This window comes from Parasteatoda tepidariorum, chromosome 7 (genome assembly GCF_043381705.1).
Source record: "Parasteatoda tepidariorum isolate YZ-2023 chromosome 7, CAS_Ptep_4.0, whole genome shotgun sequence".
Classification (NCBI taxonomy): Eukaryota; Metazoa; Arthropoda; class Arachnida; order Araneae; family Theridiidae; genus Parasteatoda; species Parasteatoda tepidariorum.
Window position 1 is genome coordinate 18,899,878 of NC_092210.1, and position 23,149 is coordinate 18,923,026.

The 23,149-nt window shown below is 27.1% G+C and overlaps 1 protein-coding gene across 1 annotated transcript; it reads left to right on the top strand.

Annotated features, from left to right (window-relative positions):
- The first annotated feature begins 118 nt into the window (after positions 1 to 118).
- LOC107436753 (protein ABHD18) lies at positions 119 to 22,655 on the top strand. The gene is made up of 12 exons (XM_043047567.2): positions 119 to 288; positions 509 to 646; positions 3,032 to 3,116; positions 3,926 to 4,026; positions 4,760 to 4,841; positions 6,782 to 6,866; positions 7,787 to 7,814; positions 10,197 to 10,335; positions 12,569 to 12,658; positions 15,249 to 15,353; positions 18,156 to 18,604; positions 19,850 to 22,655. The coding sequence occupies exons 2-12, from the start codon at positions 552 to 554 to the stop codon at positions 19,950 to 19,952; spliced, it is 1,362 nt and encodes a 453-aa protein (XP_042903501.1). The 5' UTR covers positions 119 to 288; positions 509 to 551; the 3' UTR covers positions 19,953 to 22,655.
- The last annotated feature ends 494 nt before the right edge of the window (positions 22,656 to 23,149 follow it).

Consider the following 23,149-nt stretch of genomic DNA (forward strand, 5'->3'; position numbering starts at 1 on the left):
CTTTTATTAAAAAGAAATACCTCTGATATTTTTTACACTATCTATCAAGATATCTATTACATCTAGACTTTCTTTTTAATTTAATAATCCTTATATTTTTTGTAATAAAGATTAATTTACGTGGCAGCAGCTTACACATAGGGTGATTTTTCTCTTTGTTTACATTTAGAATTAATTGTCTTTTATTTATATAATTTAAGAAATTATTTGTTATAGAAATTGTTAATATCATGTTAATACTTTCCCGGTTGTATTCAAATAAATGTATCCTGCTTCTTTTACACGTCTGTAAGTTTAAATTCTCTGCTTACTTCATTCATATTCCTATTTTGAATTTTTTCCCCATAACGTATTGCTCTTAATTTTAATGCATCCAACTATATCGTTTTGTCATTGCTGTTGAACTCTCAAGTATGATTTATCACCGCGAAACAATACAGTTTTTTTCTTAAAAATATTTAAGCACTATTCTCATTGATGATGAGTAATTTATTACCTTATTTTGCAGATTAAAATTGTGAACTACTCCCGAAATAGACCTGTGACTTACAATGGCATCACTAAGCAAACTGGATGCTATTTATCGTACTATAGTTCTGTCTAAATTTTTTACTAAAGGATGGGGAAAACCGGAAAATTTAAAAAGGTATGTAACATTTGATTATAATATTTTTAAATTTAAAAACATTTTAAAATGATAAATCAACTTTAAATTAAGAAAGAATATTGCAATTTCTTTCAAGTTAATTTAAATCTGATCTTTTATTTAATTTGATTTTTTCAATGAAGTTGATTCAGCAGGATTTTTATCATATCCACGGCAAGGCCAAGTGCCGTCAATTTTTTGGCGACCTGTTTAGATAGGTCGCAAAGGGGTAGGAGGAAAAAGAGAAACCCGATCATGACATCACGACGGAAAGGGGGAAGATGGGGGAAAGAAAAGGCGCTCTCTAAGAGGAGAGGACCAAAAAAGAACGGTGTTACCGTCGTGATATCAGGAACGGGGAGGAAATTGAAATAACAGGTACAGAAGATAGAAAAAAAAANATATAATCAACTTTAAATTAAGAAATAATATTGTAATTTCTTTCAAGTTAATTTAAATATGATCTTTTATTTAATCTGATTTTTTCAATTAAGTTGATTCAGCTTACATTTTTATTCATTATAGAATTCTGTTCAATTTTTTAAAATGATTTTGTGGATATGGTAAGTAAAGTGACATGCATTATATAATAAATTTAGTCTATCATATAATTTATTATTCAAATCGGCTAAAATTATTCAAACATGATATATCAAACTTAAAGTGCCTGTTATTTATCTTCCTAAGGTAACTAAAGAGATTATGTTCTGAAAAAGCAATATTAACAAGTTGTAGTATTGTACGCTAGATGTTTGTAATTTAATTTTGTCACTATGTTCAACTAAAATAACTTAAACATTTATATCAAACTTAAGTAGTTTTGTTGCTTGTATATTTCATATAAAATAATTGATTATATTTTCGAAAAGTAACTTGGATATTGTTATTACAAGTTATATTAAACTCAGTGTTTATTATTGAATTATTTTTAGTAATTTTATTTATAAACTGAAGAAAAAAAATATTTTAAGCAGCCTAAAAAATAATAGCTAATTTTTTAAACCTTTTTATAAAAAACTGTTAAAATAAATTGAACTTTAATGCACATATAATCATTAATTTTTTTTTGGCCTATTTAAAAAATGTATGTCTTAGTAGTTTTTTCTTTTAATAACTGACGTTGAACAGCCGACCCAATTTCTTGGTTTTACGACTACTAATGTCCAACTCCGTAGCTTTGTAATTTTGAACCCAATCAATATGACAACGGAACTCCTGGGTCAAGTATTGGGAGCAATTTGCCTTCATGGAGGACTTTTTGATGGAACTAATTCGCATTTGCGTTACATGGAGTGTAAAACTACAAAAACCTTCCCAGTTTAGCCTGACAGCTACGGCTAGGGGCCTCTAACTCATGATCCGTCTAACGAGGATATTTTACTTCAATGCGAGCCAGGTGCAGAATTCGTTTTGGCCAGCCATCAAGATTTATTAAAATTTTATATGTTGTTTAAAATTTTTATTTCAATTTGTGGTCATTTAATTATAAACTCCCTAATTGAGGTTACTTATTTGAAGGCCTAGCTTGTGAGATAAAATTATTCATGATTTAAAGAACTTGTTCGGATTACTTGTGTATAAACATATCTCCCCCTGGACCTTAAACATTAATTAGAGAATCGACTAGTAAAATTTTAGTTAATTTTCTACTCACACATAAGAAAGAAAAAGAAAAGTTAAATTTTGTAAAGGACATAGGGATAGAAAAATTGTCTGAAGACTAAACAAAAAAAGATGTTTATTTCAATTTATATTCTCTAATATATCACTCTATAATATTTAATTTATTTTTCAAATTATATCTTAATCTCATGTTATTGTTATTACATAACAGTATCTTTATATTCATTTACAAAATATATTTGTTTTTCTAATAATAATTAAATTTAAAATTCTTTGATTTAAATCTTTAATTTATTTAAAGATGAGTTACTGATTTTAGTTCTTAAGCACTGAATTAAGTTCTAGGAATCATTTAAATTAAGCATTTAATTTTTAGTTTTATATAAAGGTTTATTCTTTTAAAAAAGTATTTTCGTTTAACTTTGCTTTATAATTTGGGTGATATTTTATTTCTAAATTTGGAGAACCTTGTTCTAGAACAATATTATACATGTTTTTAAATAGTTTTGTCTTTAAAAGCAAGCATTTTTTAACTTCGAACTTTATAATTTCAGAAATCTTTGTGGATGCTTTGTGGCACCAAACATTGTTGTCCACTTGAAATAAATATATTCAACTTTCTGTACAATCTTTTCACTTACAATTATGAGATTTTTGCTTTCGGTCTTAAATTTTTTTAACTTTATTTTAATTGCATTTTATATATTGTATATGTTTTGGTTTCTTTACTTTCTAATATGTTTTTTTTTTTAACCCTTTTAGATTATTTGCTTTTAGAAAAGTGATATCAAATCGAGCTACTTGCCAACGTTTAGTTGATCCTGATTATCCTGTGATTATTGAAAAAGTCAGTAATTTTTTAATCTAAAATTTCTGAAGTCTAAAAAATACTAAGTTATGTTAACGCCACCAAAGTGTTTCATTATTTATAGATATCCACATAAATAAAATTTAAAAGTTAACAAAATGTAATTACACGCATTTAATATAAGTTTTGTTTNGTTAGTGAGATATGAATTTTTAAAACCCCGGAGTTCTTTTATAGACACCCTGTATTATTAAACAAATGCCAGCCATTGACTATTAGGTCATTAGGCTTCTAGCTCTCCTGTACTTCTTAACAATATAGTCAGTCTTTTAGTGCAGAGCACATGTCCAAACGCGCAGCAGTCATGGCTTGTCTACAGTTTATATATATATATCTGTGTGTTTGTATTCTAAAGCTTAATGTATTATTAATATGTTTAAAATTAGTAATGAAATATACTACATTTAGCAGTGTGTTAGAAGCAAAGCTAATCTAAGAATATCACTGTTGGAAGAAAAAAAATTTATGTGAAAGAAAAAAATCGAAGAAAATAGTATTTTATTTTATTTATTTTCAAAGCTTTAGTTTAAATTCTTTTGTGTTTCTAAACTGCATTTTGCTACAAGTATTATGATGCAGATTGTAGACTCATATCATCTAGTATAAGATTTAAAAAAAGAAATCATGGCTTGACTATATAATGAAAAAGATGGAATTGCATTAATCTAGTCTTAATATCTTTGCATTCATTTTATATTCTTAAATTCTGAGAAGAGCTTATGTAAAATTTATTTTTTCTTCCACCAATTTAAATGTTAAAAGCAAAATATGCAATGTTTATTTTGTAGATTGAAAACCATCAAAATTATAAAATATTGGATGGCCACTTAATAAGCCCGTTTGTACATTACTTGCCTGAAGTTGTTCCCGAAGAGTCGAAAATAGCAAGGTAAAAACTATCTGTTTTAGTTTTTAAAAAAATTTATATTTATAACCTGATACTTTATATGCTTAATGCTTTTCTTATGTTCTGCCAGTCTAATAAAATTGAATTGTTTTAAACAGGATGTATTTTTCTTTAAACTTTCTTATTTGATAATTCCTCATTTATATAATTGCTAATCATCTTAACAAAATTTCCCCCAATTACTTTTCTATGAAAGCTATAATATTCTGTTTTTGCTTTTTTTTTTCCTGATAAACTATATGAGGAGCTAAAAAGAAACAGAAATATGTCACTTTAGTTTTCATAAAGTAAGATTCATGCTGTGTGGGTCAAGGGTCTAAACTTAAATATTTTATTTAATTAGTACTGCTAAAGAGGAACATATTTAGAAGGTTTCTGCTGAAGCTATGCATTTATGAAGAAAAAAATTTAAATAAGGACGGATATTTTAAGAAAATTTTTTGAATGGTTTGCTGGTAATGAATTAGTATTTTTAAATGTTAAATTTTTACTAGATTTTCTTAAGAATTATCTGACTTGTTCAATACTTGATTCAAATTTTTTTTTTTTTTTTCTGCATCAATTCTGTTATAGTTAATATGAGCTACACAAATTGTTTTTAATTTGTTTTAAATTTCTATTATTGTGTGATTCATAATTTTTTTAAAAATTCATTTCTTTTGTTATTTACAATTTAAATTGTGGAAAATTAAAGATGTTTTATTTTTCTTTTCAGATTTCAAATTCTTCTTCCTAATACCTGGCCTTGCGAACCTTTGCGCCCAATATGTTTACATTTAGCTGGCACTGGAGATCATGTAATTATTGTTTTGTTTTTATTTTTCATCTGAGGTAGTATTTAAATGCTTGTGGTTAATAGTATCTGATTTCTTAGATTTCATATTCTAAATACGGTTGATGTCAGGGTTGGCTTTTTGCCGCCAGAAACTGGTTTTTGCCAGCCAGTGGCAGAAGCTGGTTATAACCGATAAAAACTGGCAGAAACTAAAAAATCTTCTGTATTAGTTCTAGTAATTGCTTAATGACATTTTGTTTAAGTAAACTGAAAAATGTAACTGTAACAAACTTTTTAATTCATTGTTTGTAAATGTATATTATTGTCATAGCTTTGCAAAACAAATTGGCCCCATTTCCTGAAACTTATTTTTCCAGTCAAGTTTTGACAAATACCCCAGCTGCTACAAGGTGGTTCAGTTTTAAAAAATATGCAATAGAGGGAAGTTTCACAAATCTTGCTTGTTCCTTAAAGGCAATACCTGCTAGTTCTGCTGAGGAGAGAATCTTCTCAAATTTCTCGTTCGTGCATAGCAAGTTGAGAAATTTTTTAGGTTTAGAAACTGCATCAAAACTTGTCTTTTGTTATAGATTACTTCAGAGTGCAAACAATGTAATATCTGATTTTGAATGGTGATAATTTTGTAAATAAATTGTACTTTGTTTAACATTTAATTGTTTTTTCCATAAATTATCCACTGTATGTCAATCTCAATACTTACTTTTATGTCATTATCTCAATTTCTGCCAGTTTCTGCCATGCCAGTTTTAACCGGTTTCTACCAGTGGTTTTAACCACCTCGGCAGAAACTTGCCAACCTTGGTTGATGTAGAGATCCTACTATTGAGACAATTATTTTGTTGTCTTTCACTTAAAAATTCAGAAAATGAGTGTAAATGTTTTTAAAGAAAAGGGATTCACTTTATTTATAGTCCTCAGCAAAGGCAATAACAAACTATATTACTTATTCTTATCTCTCGTGGATTGTGACTAATTCTAAATTTTATAAAATTTTGCTTAAATAAATTAAATGAATTTGTATCATATTAAGACTTATTCCAATTACCGCTCTTAAACCCAAATTATATTCATCCTTATTTTAAACCAAATTATAATCGATTCTTCAAGTATATGAATTTAATTGGTTTTTGAAATAAAAACTCTTCTCTTTTAGTGGTAGATGCCATGATTTTAAAATATATTTTAAACTCTCTTGATAAATCTTAATGAGATTCTGACATACCTTATTCATTGTTTATATCAACCAATTTGATTTGACTTATTTGATAGATTTAACTATTATGTACCAGAGAGATATTAAATATGTATAAAACTATTAAAAAATTTAAGTCTTTATTCTGTCCTTTTAATTATTATTTGGATTATTTATTTATTTAGATTTATATATTTTGAAAATATATAAATTAAAAAGTGTTTCAATACAAGATTTGTTAATAAAGTAATGGCAACATATCTGGAATTTGGCATTTGCCTTTAATCTTCTATAATATGTGATGCATTTTTGCCAAAGCAACCTTGATTTTGATTCATAACTAATGATGACTTCTTATAAATATGATTTAGAATGATTTATAAATATGATTTAGAACAGTAGAAATAACAGTGTACAGTTAAATGCCTTACAGTAACTGCTGATTCTTCTAGAAAAGCAGTTTTACGTACACATCAACAACAGCGCCACCTCACTCCTCCGATATCCTTTTTGCGCATGTCCTAATGTTCTGTGAATTTTTTTTTTTTTTTTTGCTTTGTTGCCATTACTTAATTTGTATTAGTAATATGTTTAAAATTTTATAAATACTTTCTGTTTGTACCTGTTCCTCATTTGCTCAATGCATATGCAATTAAGTTCATGGCGTAACTTTTTATTTTAAAAAAATTTTAGATTCATAAAGTTTTAGTTGAAGTGTTTTAATATATTTTTATAAATTTTATCTATAGTTTTACTGGAGACGAAGGATGTTGATGGCTCGACCACTGTTAAAAGACTATGGAATAGCATCCATTTTGCTTGAAAACCCATTTTATATCCTTTATTTATTTATTCAATCTATCAACTCTTATGTTGTTAAATCTTATAGTTTTATTTTTGTTTTCTAATTGTGGTGTGATAGCTCTTAATGCAATAAGAAAAAAATTCTGACACTATTGCTATATAGAAATATTGTTATCAATTAATTTACTGTATAAGATTCACAAGTTTTTGTTTGAAAATTGTTTTGGATCAGAACAAAGTAAAAATAATAGTTTTCATTCATTTCATTCTTAAAGTTTTAGTTCATCTTACTTCAAAGTGGTAATTTCACATATTTTTTTTAACTCTCTTACAATTTTTATATTTTAAAGTGATATGAAATTATTAGTTCTTAAAGCTATTATAAATAAAGGTATAAAGCTATTTAGAAAACTGCAGAGAAAAAATAATATAATAAGTACTTTATCTAGAACGAACGCTAACTAAACTAGTGATTATGCTTGCACTCTATAACACTTCAAATATGCTAAATATCATTAAAGGAGATCGAAAAGTAAGTTACGATCTCCTGGAGTGCCTAATTTTCTCGCCTGAAGATTTATGTGGTCAAAATTAAAAACTAAATATTTATCAACAAAAATAAAATTATTTTCCTCAGTTTCTTTTTTTATTACCATTTTATTTTTGTTTTTTATTTAGTCATATGTTTTTCTAGTTCTCTCTCATAATTTTATTTATTGTTGTAATTGTAGATAAATGTTATTATTCTCTCCAGATTTATTATTAAATTAAAGTTGAATACTTCAACTTATATTTATCTGTTTGTATTATGTTACATGCAATATACATATTAATCATTAGAATTTTATGTATAATTATTAAACATATGCAGTGAATTACGACTAGTGTTTATTTATGAATTTAAAATTTCAAACCATTTTTTTCTTGCATCATCCTTAACTCTTAACTACATGGTTCAAGGAAGCCCAAGACTCAAAAGTAAGTTTAAATCAAGATACATTTTTTAACTTAATAGTCATTTTCCTTTTTTATCTATTATGAAGCTAATACATCATGTAAACTAGTTTTTGGATTTTTTTTTCTGTATTTTTACAGTATTTTTTATTGAAACTTAGTTAAACCAAGATTATTATTTTAAATATTTTTAAATTATTATTATATATCATTAATAATTTAGATTATTAAAAATTATTAATAAGTAAAATACGCATTTTTCCAGCTGGTCAAATTAATCATTGAAGTCATATTTTTCTTAAAAATCATACATTTTTCTCAAAATCTATGAATTTCATTGTTCTCTACTACTAAGTCAAATACTCATCAACTGTGTGATATGAAAGATTTCATATACCACATTGATATATTGGGGCAAATTACATTGCTATTGAGGCTACACTATAACTTTTTTTTCAAATAGATTAATTTATTGATGGTCTAAAAACTGTTTAGTTATAAAGGACTTTCAAAAAATTTAATAAACAGCTTAATCAATTGAAAGTTCAAGAGTATGAATCTTACAATCCATGGCATGACTTAAAACCGTCTGTTGTTTCTAATGACGCTTGGAAAAGTCAAGCTCATCAGTCACTGATCTTGCAATTTAAGTCAGGAAGGAGCACCTTTTATTTGACAGGAGAGTACTACCAGGGCTTAATCCAGGTTTTCAATCCTAGTACCTATTTTTGTGAGAAAAAAAAATTTTGTGAAAATTTTTATTTTTTGTGAAAATTAAAGTATTGATTAAAAAAAAAAAAAAAAANATTTTTTTTTTGTAACAAAACTTGAATTGTTTTGCTCTTCAATCATTGGTTCCGTAGCATTTTTAATACACTGTGCCTCGTTATCAACTGTGACGGTTTTTTCAGACGGCGACTGTTATGACGGTTTCTCCTCAGTTTTTTCAGACTGAGAAAATGTTTTAATTGATTTCGTTCCTATACTATCGATCGTGCTTAAACGCTTCATATAATAATCGCTATTCCGTGAGCCACAAGCTCCGCTTAAATTTCTTCCTCGCTTCATTATAAAAACTTTTCATAAATCTTGTTAAAAAATACGAATAGAACACGTTTTACGCTAAATCATAACAAAAACACTTGTCTGGGAAAATGAGTTGAGTTGTTTACACGCTGGCTCAATTTAGCCGGTTGCCTAGTATAAAAACTTCACCACTCACTCCGATTGAATGGCGTATTTAGGAGAAGTGACGTCAGCATATCAAGCCTGTTTTCGAGCTAGTGCGGTTGCGCGGAACGCCGTCCGATGGCGTACCATACGGCGTTCACTGTGAATCCACTTTTCCGTGAACCGCTCGGAAAACTATTCAGCACTTTAATTCCTTCTAACTTTCTTTTTTATTTTCGTGAAGATGCGTTTTTTTTTTTTTCTAAGTTTGTTGAAGTACTGATTTTTTGTGAAGGTACCGATTTTTTTTAAGGTACCGAAAAACGGTACCAAAATCGCCCTGGATTAANTAATTTTGTGAAGGTACCGAAAAACGGTACCAAAATCGCCCTGGATTAAGCCCTGGTACTACTAAAGTGAAAGTGTGACTTACCTGAGAACACATGGCTGCACCACTGATTTGGGAGGCCACTCCCACAATTTAAACATAGATCTAAAGGGGAAGTAAATTTTCTCCTGATACATAAATCCATGGTACTGCTCAGCGAGCAACCACAGGACTTTTGATTCCATAGATTCTTTGAACATGTATATCCTGTGCACTCGGTGGATGCTCTAACCTGAGCTATCACAACCCTTAAAACTACCTATAAAAGTTAATTCTCCAGTTGCATTCTTTGAGAAACTTTAAATTTTTTGTAAAAAGAACCCCTGTGGCAGAATCGCGGCGACATTGTCGCAGAACGTTACATAGTTCTTGCAGAAAGATTTTTCTTTTGCAAAGTAAAAAAAAAATAATAATAAATTCTTTTCTACCGAAATTTACATGTAATATTTGAATCATGCATTTAGATAATCACTTTTTGGCGCTCTCAATTTACGACAATAGAATCGTTAATCGATGTTACGTTTCGATTGTATTTTTGACTTAATATTGATTTTCGCGTGAATTTAAATATACCGATACATTTCAAACAATACGGAAAATTCGAATTGTGCATTTGAGAATTTACTTTTTATAGCAATTATTGCTATTGATTTCTCCATACCTTTTAAATCCGATATTTTTTTTGCAATATTATTTATTACAACAATGTAATTTTAAAAGGAAACACATTCGAGGAGTCCGACTCTCTGTAAAAAAAATCAAATGATACTTTTTCTGAAAGTACTGAAGTCATAGGCTCTTGAATGTGTTTGAAAGATTTATTGCTTAATTCTTTTCCATGTTTTCAGGCGATCCAGTTTGCACAATGTGTCTGATATATTCGTTATGGGAGGGTGCTTAATTTTAGAATCACTAGCATTATTTCATTGGTGTGAAAAAGAAGGATTTGGACCATTAGGTATTACTGGAATATCTATGGGTGGTCATGTAAGTATTTGATTTTTGTGTTTCTTTAAATTATAATTATAGCATCTTTTATTTCCATGTAATTAATTTTTTTTCCATGTAATTAGAGCTTTTTCTACTTTCTTTTAATTTTTTTTTACTTTAAATGATAAATTTTTCTATTCCAATTAGTATATTAATATCAATAAAAGCAATAATATAACCTTTGTATATGAAAAATTTCAAGATTAACTGTTATCCAAAATTGTTCTCTTTAAATTAAATATTTTAAAAAATGTTGTCACATTAAAGAAAGTATTTTTGATAAATAAATAGATTCTAACATCAATTATGTTCTTCATTAATGAGTCGTATCTAAACATATTTATTGACAAATTGCTACGAAATATTTAGTCTATGTGGTGTGTGAGTTATTTAGTCTTTCTAAAATTGAATCTTAGATACCTTGATCAGGTACTCATCTTTCTCTTTAAGTATGTTCTAAAGTTGTACCAAAAGGGGCATGCTAAGAATAGATTCAAATTTTTTAAAGGTTTAATGTGCTCACGTTATAATATTAAATTAAGATTAAAAATTTAATATGGATGTGATTTTTTTTTTCCCATTTGATGATTGTATTTAAAGAATTTAATATTCTGTGTAAATGATAAAGTTTTTTGCAATCTGTAGATTGTAAGAAATTGCAGCATAGAATTTCTAGAAATTAATCAGGACTGCAAATCTGATGGTTTTTTTTCTTTATTTTTAATCTTTTTCCTTTCAGGTGGTACAGCAGTTGTAATAGACTAATATGTTGAGAAGAGATATTCAATTTTTAAAGATTAACAAGTTTCTCTAGTCAAAAAAGTATGATAAATTTTTCTCAGTGACTAGTTTACTAATGGGATTAAGCTTATTCAGGAGTTTTCATACTTCCAAGGCACCTTTTTACATTTTAAGCCCCTTTTCTAAATAAAAAAACAATGAAAAAAATTTTCTGTCATGTAATTATCTATTCATCTCTACTTAGCATTTTTAACTTTTTCGTTTGCTCGAGTGATTTGAATTTGGAATATTTGGAAAGCGAAATGCAAATAAAGAGCAAAACAGCAAAGAAACTTGCTTGACATTTTAAAAATAAAATGGACCATATTTCTTTTATCATTGTAATAAAGTCGTTTAAGATGAAATATTCTACCATTAACACTTTCTCTTCACTTTAGAATCACATTTTTCAAATTATTTTCATGTATGTATTCTTAAGTTTGAAAAACAAGGATTTTGAAGAAAAAAATAAATTTTAAAAAAAATTTCTTTATTATTTGTTTTAAGAGTCCTTCATCAAAAAGAATTTCAGAACATGATTCTGCTAATTTTTTTTTACCTTCTAATCTTTAGTAATTTATTAGACTTACAATTTTGAGGATCTCAGAATGCTTACCTTTTCTAGGTAAACATGAAATTCAAGACTTGAAGCTGTCTAAATTATTTTTCTGTATTTCTCTCTTTCCTTTTTTTTACTTCAGGTTTTGTATGTAGTCCCAAATTTGAACAGCTTATCTAAAGTATGAAATGTTGTTTATGTTTGACACAGTTTAATCCATTTGGAATATTGTTCCTTTCCTCTTCAGGGTATAAATACACTTTTTCTTAAAGGAAGAAAACTTTTTTTTTTGCTTGAAACATTATCTTTAAATGTTAGAACTGCTCTTATTATTATGTGATTTTTTCATACTTATTTTAATTTTTTTTTTGTAGTGTGTAAGAAACTTATTTTAAAACTCATTTATTTTGGAAGCATAAAAAGAAATTATTCATTAGGAGCTTTCATTAAAGCATATTTCATTAAAGCATTGTTGCAAGTTTCTCTGCTCTGACAACAAACAAATAGTTATTAATAAAAATATATAAAGATAGAAATGAAAACGCTAAACTTCTGCTTTTTTTTGCTACACTGCTAAAGTATGAAAAATTTAAAACTTTTTACGCAATTATTGTACAAAACAAAATTTTTCTTACTCTCTACTGAAAGAAATTCTGTCATTAATTTTTCAATTCAACTGAGTCTGTCAAAGTATTGAACATTTTAGACATAACAGTCCTGTATAAATTCTACGCTTCATTCAATATTTAATACTGTTATGTTTTTTTTTATCATTATTTGTAAATGTTATTTTTATTATAAATATATGTGTATGTATAATGTTATTTTTTATTATTTGCTAATTTTATTATAATTTTTAAAAATCTTATCTTGTTTTCTATTATGAAACAGATGGCTTCATTGGCTGGGTGTAGCTGGCACAAACCAATACCTATTATTCCCTGTCTTTCTTGGTCAACTGCATCACAAGTTTTCACTCATGTAGGCATTTACAATTTTTTGTTAAATCATACATTTGTAGCCTTTTCGAAACAATCATATATGCATATTCAATGTGGCCCCACTCAGTGTAAAAAAATGTAAAACTGGTATCTAAACTAATTCTTTAGCAGTTTTTATTTATTTATTTTTTGTGGATGGGATAATAGCAATTTGATTTATTTAATTCAGCACTACTTATCTCAAAATGAAAATAAAATTGTTACATTTTGAACTTACATTGATATGTTAAAAGTAAAGTGAAAGCAAAAATCAGTCTTGTCTAATTAGCCATGCTCATATTTAAATTGCTATTTTTTTTTTTTACCATAATAATTTTATACAAATGCATTTATGACTGTCTTATCTCAAAAAGGTTAAAGAAATAATGAGTATTTAGATGTTATTTATTTAATTTTTCTCATTGGAAATGTTCGATATGTTTCTCTTCTTTTTGCATTTTATTTTATTTCTATGTATGAATTTTTTTTATATGATGTTTTAAATTTTTAAAAAAAATTTTTCACAGTTTTACTTTTAGCAAATAACAATGTCTAGAATTTAGAGAAAGTAGTTTGTCTTACTGGGAATAAATACTTAAAGTAATAAGGCTTATTTGTAACTATATTAAATATTTCTGTGAGTTTAAAATTATCCTCACTGTAAAACAGTATAAATTAGTGATACTATCTGCTTGCTTTTTTGCACAGAGAACTGGTTTTATATTTTGCACGGTTTTTGTAAGCTGTTTTGATTTGAAATGTTTTTAACTTCAGACAATTTTCTAGGCTTAATATCTTTTTTGCTTTTTTTTTAGTTTTGGAAATTTTCATACTTTTTTTTTCCGCGGTTGGTTTATACATGCAAGGTATCAGAAAATTAGCTGTTGACTTATACACCAAGATCAATTACATAATTAAATATTTTTTGTTTTAAAAAATCAAGTATAATCTGCATGATTTTAATATTAAATGAGTTATATATTTTTCACTAAAATTGTTTTATTTACATTCCAAACCTTAAGAAGAATTATTATAATTTTTTTTTTTTTTACATCTACTCAATTTTATTTACTTTTATAGTACATTTTATCTAAATATTCTTTTTATAAAAAAATAAGGTATATGGGCTTGTTGTCTTTTTTTTTTTAATTTTTTTTAAATTTTTCATTTGTTTTTCTGGTTACTATTTTTATATCATAAAAATGTATCTCATTAAAAATATTTCCCTGTGTTTATCCTCTCCATTTCTTCAGTCCATGCTTATGGACTTTCGCTTTTTAGCTTTTAAAAACATGCTATAAAAATTTTTTATATTTTTGCACTCACTAAAACATATATCGCGTTTAAGTTTTCTGTGGATGAACATGTAAGTTATTTGGGTAGAATTCCTCATAAACAGAAGTAATTTTAAATATTATATAATTTAATTATTCTGAAAATAATTATTTTTCTTTTGATTCAGTAGTTCAGTGACCTGTGTGAAGCTTTTAAATTTATCTTTACTTAATATTTAAAAATAATATAATCAAGAACATGCAGGTTTACTATGTGTACCTGCACGTATGGCGAAATTTATGACAGCCTAGTAGTCATGTGAAATCTTATAGTATTATGAGTATTTAATTTTATATCTATTCAGAAATATTTTAATTGTATTTTAATTATTTGTTTTATATTAAAGTACATCATACATGCATTTAATGACTTAGACTTTTTCTGTTCTTTTCTTTAATTGTTTATTTTGCATGATTAAAATCATTTTTAAACTGAGATTTAATGTGGTACTGCATTGTACTTATATAAAACTTTGTATTTTTTTAAAATTTATTTTTCTTTCTTAATAATTATTAAATCTATTCATTATTGTATGTAATAGACCTCAATATAACAATATGCATGTTATCTCCTTCTTTAGGTGCCATTTAACATTTAAAATATTCATATTCTTTTACCTAGTTAAAACCTGGGGTCCACTTATGTATGTATATCTAAAATTACTAGCCTCTGGCAGTTTAATTCATATTTTGTTTATCTTGTTACATTTAAATGACGCATGACAGTAAAATAGAAATTTGGAACTGTAAAATATTTTTTTTGCTATATTCCTTTATACTTCAGTAGGGAAGATAAATAAAAGTTCTTGTACGTAGAAAACTAAAATTTAAGTAAAAGAAAAGCATGAATAATATACTTAAATGCATTTGCTGTACTGTGATAGAAAAGTTAATTTATTTTCTGTATTTTTTCATACTTATATGAAATATAGTATTCAATCCGTTTATGAAGTTATTAAATTAGCATCTCTAATAATTAAAGCACTCATTTTAAAGCTGAAACTTTTTTTCAACTTCTTCATTAAAATTACATATTTAAGTATTTGTGTACATTACTGTATATTTAAAATGCAGACAACCTATTATTTTAGTTTTAACTTGTTTTGTGAGGCAAATTATCTGCGTAATTCATTTTTTTTTTCTTTTACTTTTGACAATTATTTCATCAAACTTACGATGTTTGAAATTAAATTTCAGGTTCTTTTTATTGGAGAAGAGTTGAGTTTCTTTGTAAACAATTATTTTTTAATGTTTTAGGGTGTTATGAGTGCAGGTATTCCATGGCCTCTCCTTCAAAATCAGTACTCTTCAGACAATGTCTATCAAGATGAAATTTGGAAGATGTTACATTCGCCCGAAGAGGTATTACATTTTCTTTAAACACGGATGCTACTGTTCCATCTACAGGACAGATTTCTATCTTATTAAAGAAAAAGAAAAATTTTCAATGGTTTCTTTTGCACATTTCTAATTATTTCTCTTTTGCATGATTGTAAGATTTAGACAAATTTTTAATTTCAAACGCATTTAATTTTTTGTTTTTATTTAAAAATCACAATTCTCTAATATTAATAAAATTCCCCTCGTTAAGTGATTTAATGATGTATTTTCTGTTATAATTATTTAAATATTATATTTGAATAATTATTATAAATCTAAAATTAGCTATTACTTTAATTTAATTGAATTAATAATAATCTTCATTAAATTTTCTTATTGTAAGTTTTTATAAAGATAAATTAAGAGACTTTTCTTTTAATTACTATATTGGTAAATATGCTGTCAATCTTGTAAATTGAAGATTTGTTGCAAAATTTCAGATTAATCGCTTCATATAGTTTGTTTAAAACCATTTCAATCTAGTTAGCAATTCAATAATTAATGAAGTTTCTATATAGACTAAGGGATCATTCTCAAATTTATTATTATAAACTTTTTTTTTAATGTTTGGCTGCATTCAAGATTATTGTGTAATTTCTTTAATTAAAAACATTCAGTTTTGATTAAACAGTATAAAAATCAATTACAATTTTCGACAAAATAAAGTTTCAGTATGCTTTTTGGTAATATTTGGATCGAATTAAAATTTCAATTTAAAAAACAAAAATAGAGAAATTTTTGAACTTGCCCATAGATAGGTTATTAGCTGATTTTTATTCTTAATAGAGGTTTATTTGGGTCTTCTTTCTTTACACACAACAAATTTATTCTGTATATTATTAAATTATAATATTCTTCATGAAAATTTTAGGTACTGCAATTATTTCACATTAAACAAATACATATAAAAATATTCAGTCTTGAAATTTTTGAAGGGTGGTACCTTTGTTTGAATACCTCTTCTACAAAAATTATATTTTTATATATAACCTTTTGTATCCTTCATTACAAAATTGGTTTTCTAATTGCAATATAAATAAATTATTGATAAAATTTGAAGAATTCTCCTCTTGCTTGAAAAAATATTGAATCTTCTTTGAATTTGAAAAAAGTATTCAACTTGTTTAAAGAGCAGTTACATCGATGACTTTACTGTATTTCCTGGTATATAAGTTAACTTTTCACACTCCCAAAATTTTCCGAAAATAAAGGGGTCGACTTTTACACTGGTAATCAAGTCAGATATTTGCTTCTCGTGAAATATCGATTCATTATAAACAATGAGATAGATATGACTAACTCTGTATCAATTTAGCCCTTCCAAAAACTAACTTTTAATATGTTATAATCATAATTATGCATTTTCTCTCAAATTTTCTATACTTCAGAGATTTTTTTTCGAAATATTACTTTAAGTTATTAATTATGTAAATTATTTAATTATGTAAAAAAATTAAGATAATTTATTTAAGTGGATTTCAAAAAATATTAAATAATGAAAACTTTTAAAGCATATCATAAGGCTACAAATTTAAATTCTAGAACTTCATCTATGTCGAATTCAAATAACTTTAGCAGTATCAGTGTATGGATTCCTCCTTGCAACGGATTATACTTCAATTACTTAATAATTTTTTCATGTTTTTTAATTTTAGAAATTTTTATATTTGGGTTTTACAGTGGTCAACTTATACACACGACATAACAGAAATTTCCTATCTTGTATTCATAAAAATGGGCTGACTTATAGACTGGGAAATACTTGATTTATAGAATATAAATAATTTAATAAGTTAGATAGTTAAATCAGATTCAATCCTGTAAATAATTATTTACCATTAATGCTTTAGAAATAGTAATGGAAGCATACTTAAATATCCAATTATTTAAAAGGTATTAGTTTTATATTCATTTTTTAGTATATACTCTCAAATTACATCAAACAGGCCGTGTGGTAAATCATTTTTGTACTATACAACAAATTGCAAAATTAACCATTTTTGAGTTTATTTGCAAGGAAAATAACAAAATGATTCCCTGGTGCAAGTGTCTATTCATTTAACTATTTTTCATTAATTAAATTGATTTTTGAGGAAAAGATATGTGTAGTTTGTGTGTCATAAAGTGGTAAACTTATATATTTAGAATACTAAAACAAAATTAAGAGATTCCTGAATACTTGGAAGTTAAAAGAAATTAAACATGAGAATATTAAAATAAAAGAAATATAAAACCTTATTGCTAGGAATGATGCTTGGCTTTTCCAAGCTTTGGTCAATCCTCACCGCTGGCACCATAGTAGAAATTTTCGTGAGACTGTTTGAAAACATTTTCTTTTTCTTGCACGGTAAAGAACCGTAAATTAAGGCTTTGTACAGCAAAGCTTGAAAATTTTAACTTTAATTATTTAAACAGATTTAGGTAAAAACAGAACACTATCCGCTCCACATAAAATAAATTTACATTAACCTGCTTCCTGAGACAACACCATAAAAAATTAACATTCAGGTTACCTTTTTTTCCAGCTAATTATTTTCTAATTACATATTTTACACAGTCTATCTTTGGTTTGAAATTATTGTAAGGCTCAGTAATATAATATCACCAACTCCCTGTTCTATTAGTTTTTTAAATAAATTAAAGAATGATGGTATGGAATGAGTTAAGATCAATGACCCTAACTTGCTCTTGTATATTTAAAGTGATCAACTGTGATAATATGTAGATGTAGGTGCTGTGTAACTTGGAAATATATTGTTTATGTCTTTGTTTCTTTATTTACAGTCTGATGCTTTTAAAGCTGGCATCCATTTCTCCAGGAATTATCCTTCCAGTCTCGATCGAGTCGAATCATTGACTGAAGAAAACACGATAAGTAAACAAAACACATCATTTCACAACCAGTCGTCTTACCTGAAACCTCCAGAGAGGCAACAAATTCTTCCAAATTCCACAACCAAAACACCCAATCCTGACGCTCTAATGAAGGCCTCTGAACTGTCACACCTTAAAGCCCTAAATTTCATGCGTGGCATCATGGATGAGTGTACCCACCTGGGTAATTTCACCCCTCCTGTCGACCCTACCCTTTCTATTGTGGTTACAGCTAAGCATGATGCATATGTGCCGAGGGATGGCATTGAATCTGTTGGGGATTTGTGGAAAGGCTGTGATATTCGTTACATTGATTCTGGTCACATTGCTGCATTCTTGTTCAATCACGGTGTTTTTCGGTAGGTACTGCTGTTAACTTTTAATTAACTGTTAACTTTTTAATTACCTTAATGTTCATATTTTGTTTCCTTTGAACTGCATGTGCATGTTTTTATATGTTAATTTGTTGTAGTTTAGACTTTTTCTGTAGGTCACTCATCTAGTTCAGCCTTAACATTCTTTGTTAACATTTTGGTTTTCAAGTTTTGTTTGTGGCAATGAGTTCATTTTTTTCATCAAAGTAGAATTTCTTATGAACTAAAATAAATTGGTGGGGAGGAAACTTTTAAAATTTGTAACTAAGAAGGTGCTCCAGTGGACTTATCATAAAGGCAGGGTTCCCAGTGGAACACCAAAGTCAAGCATCACTGGCAGCTGGCAGTAAGTGAGCGAATGACCACTTTGATCAGCGTGCTTGGGCCACAGAGGGAGTGCGGTATCAATCCTCATTAAACTGTTCCACTGTAAAGTGCTCAACTTCACGGGCAAAGCGATGAACCCATCCAATTTGCAAATCAAAATTGTGATGGTATGTCTTCAGATCATCCTCAGGGATGTTTTCCAGACTGTCTCCTAAAGCTCATTTTGCAGCTCTCTCGTGTGACGTAAATCAAGTATCTTGTAAATAAATAAAAAAATAATTATAATTTAGAAATTTTAATCACAATTATCTTTTTAATCTGATTTTGTACTTGTAACTAAAGTAAGAATCTTTTCATTTTTTTTTATTAGTTGTAAAAGTTAATTTTTGGGATAATTCATTTTATTTCTGATGCTATATTTACATTTGCTTACTTTATTTTTACATTTGCTTACTTTATTTTTACATTTGCTTTATAATCATATAAACATGTTTTTTTTTTTCATTTTTATTTAAAATATTTTAATTTTGCATCTGCATCCAAGTGAAGTAATTAAGCTTGTGAAAGCTATTTAAATTCAAAATGTTTTGTAATATATTNACATTTGTTTTATAATCATATAAACACGTTTTTTTTTTCATTTTTATTTAAAATATTTTAATTTTGCATCTGCATCCAAGTGAAGTAATTAAGCTTGTGAAAGCTATTTAAATTCAAAATGTTTTGTAATATATTCTACATCCATTTTGAATTTATATAATTACAGCTTTACATTATGTATGTAGACTAACAAAATATTTCCTAGTTTTTTGGACTACTATATGGTTGTAAATCTATTATTATTTTTATGTTCTTTATTCTGTTTATCTGCCATATTATAGTTTTTGTTTTGTCATTTTTTAGGAAAGCTATTATTGATGCCTTTGAGAATACAGCTCAAAAATACTATGGGCAAACCAGCATACTTACCGATGAAATGAAAGTAAAACAAAATATTAAATCATGACGAAAATCTTTGCCTTAGTTATTCAAACTAAATGATTTAGATTGTTTTTGAACATTGCCTTATGGTAGAAGTTTTGAAATGCATAGTCATGTATATACATATGTTATTGTAAATTGTTAATTTTGAATTTTTTTTCAAATTTGTATAGATTTAAATTTGCTGTTTGTTAGACAATTTTTAAATTACAAGTCTTGCTACATATAGTGGCTGCCATAATTTGATATGTTGGATTTTAAGAATTGTTTATAAAAATTTTTATAACAAAAAATGTGTTATAAATGTGTGACCTTTTATAATGTATGCATCACTAATAATTAAAGGCTAGCACCGATAAGAAACATATCAGTTCATTTTGAATCTTCGAACTTAGTTTGCTTGCCCTAAAGGAAACGAAATGAGATATTTTATAAAAATTCATCGAATGTTTTAAAGCAGGGCACGAAATTTTCACTCGTCTTCTTGCCATTAGCGAACAAATATTTAGGGCTCTACGTTTAGACTTGTGAAATATTGTGTTTGAAACTACTATATATTTTCCCAAAGTTTGCTGCGAATGAATATTAAAAATGGTGAACAAATGTTTCAGACTTTAACAGGATACGTAGCGTTTTTAAAACGTGCTTATTTTTTATTTACATTTTTTAAAAGCCCTTAAAGGTGCTTTTTTTATACGGGCTTAATTTCCTATCTTTCGTAAAGAAATTTTTTCTTTGACGTATTGATTTTGTCGTTCTAAGTTACAAAAAAATTCATGATTTTCACAATTTTCTCTGCAATATTTATCAGGAAGTAGTTATTTTATCATGATTATGTAAATTTTTTGAAAATGTTTTGAATTTTATTGATTTTTTGTATATAAATTAATAACTTTAAACAGTAGAAAAAAATAATTTTTATTACTGCACAGATCTTTTTTTTTTTTTTTTTTTTTTTNTTTTGATTTTTTTTGGAAGGTGATTAAAAATATTTTGAGTGCTTAAAAGGTGCTTATTTTTTTGTTGAAAAATAAGGCTACACACCCTGTTTAAGAGTAGATTAATAAAACCTATGCAAAGATATGTATCTCAAAAAGATTGAAATCAATGTCATCATGTGTGTTAACAGCTCACACAAACACACAAAGTAGCGTCCAATTTTGAATCATTAGCTAATTTCATTCATTTCTTTTCAGAAATTGATTTATGTTCCTTTGCAAACTTTGTATGGCTTTCTAAAGATTCCATTAAATGTCCCCACATTGTTTTAGCAAATACATGCTACTACTTAAATTTGAATGAAGGCAATTATATTTCATTAAGAATACATCACTAAACTCTGCAAATGTTATCAATAAATTTTGAGTTAAAAATTAAACTGAAATTTGTCATAAATTATATTCAATCAATTGAAAAACTAGGGATGAAATTTCTTTGGGTATTTTTTGTATTGACAGAACTTTCGCGGTTGTCCTGGTATTCTTAATTTTCCCAGTGGGGAAAAAAAAAATTCTTTTGTCTCTTCATTATTTGCTTTTTGTTCTCTTAATACTGATTCTTTTGTGTGTCCGGAAAATTCCATTTCCTAATAATACAAATGCATATTTTAAAATAATTTAAGAATGGAAATAATTGTTTTTTAGGTCAAAATCTTTTTATTTCAATTAATAATTCTATTAAAAATCAAGAAAATTTTAACTTATATACTGTCTTCTAATTATATATATGGTTCAAGCATAATAAATATGCAAGATTTATTGTTTCTAACTTTTTTAAAAATTTTGTTTTATAGAAAACTCAATTAATAATTTTACATTTTTAAATTTTTATGATGTTGAATTAGGGGTCGCACAATTTATTATTTTCAGGTAATGCAGAAATAAATCTTTTAGTGTGAAGTTTTTGCAATTCCTCTCTTTCATCTAATTTTTAAAAGTACTATCAAGGAAATGCTATTACTAATCATAACTATTGCTATTTCTAATTTAATATGAAAGCTAATCATAGAATTTTTAAATGGTGAATTGAAGAATCATCCACTATAATTGAGGAATCATACTCTAACTGTAAAAAAAATGCTAAGCATCATTTCTACTGCGTTTTCGTTTCAAGATTACTGAGAAACCTTTAAAAATTATTTGATTAAGGATGTTCTGAACCCAATTACAAATTTTAAATAAATATTGATGTAAGAGAATATCAACTAATGTTGGCAATTTTTTTTTTTTTTAATTCAACAGTACTATTATACCATGTAAGTTTTCTATTTCTTGATTTCAAATTTACAAGTTATTCAGTGCTCCATATGTATATATAGATATATGTATAGCCGAAAACTGTTCAAAATTTCAATTCTAAACATTGTTATCCTGAAGCAAATTATGTTTTTTTTTTTTTTCAGTTTGTCATTTACCCTTTTTAAAAGTCTGGTATGCATCTATTATTCCAAAGTATGAGATTTTTGTACTGAATTTTTTGAAAAATGTCTTGTTTTTTTCTTTGGCATACTACGAAAGATGAAGAGATCTTCCTAAATTATACAAATTTCAATCTGAAACTTGAATAAGTTCAAGTAATCAATAAATTGTTTTAAAACTATTTTTTTTTTCTAGTTTATTTATTAAAATGAATTGAACTCAATGTAGATTTTAATGGAATAAGGACTGATGTCAGTTTTACTCTGCAGCTAAAATAACCTAAATTATTTTATAAATCCTTTTTAAAGTCATTATTTTGTTTTCTTTTTGTTTCATTTTATTCTCTGTGTAACGTCCCATAGTGGACTGATCGTAAGACATGATTCTCAGTTGAACACTGAAGTCAATGAGTGGGTGGGTGATCACTATGATCAACTTGCAAAGAAACCGAGCGTGCGCGATATCTGTCCTTGTTAAATCTACTATAAACGAGCTCGACCATGCGCCCAGATCGTCGGAATACCACAGAAGGGGAGCCATACTTCTCTGTGGATGAAATAGTGGTGGAAAGGATAAAATAGGGGTGGCAGATCAGTTTCCTGGATCATCACCATAGCCCATTCTGAACTGCAGTAGCTTTGGGGATAGAACATTCGGCTCTCCCTGAGATGACCCAGGTTTTAAGCCCAGTATTGGCTGGTTGGTACAAATTCCGCTCCTGGCTAGCATCGACTACAGTGCTGACAGATCGTGGGTTAGAATCCCCTATCTGTCGGGCTAACTGTGTGAGGTTTTCCTCTCCATG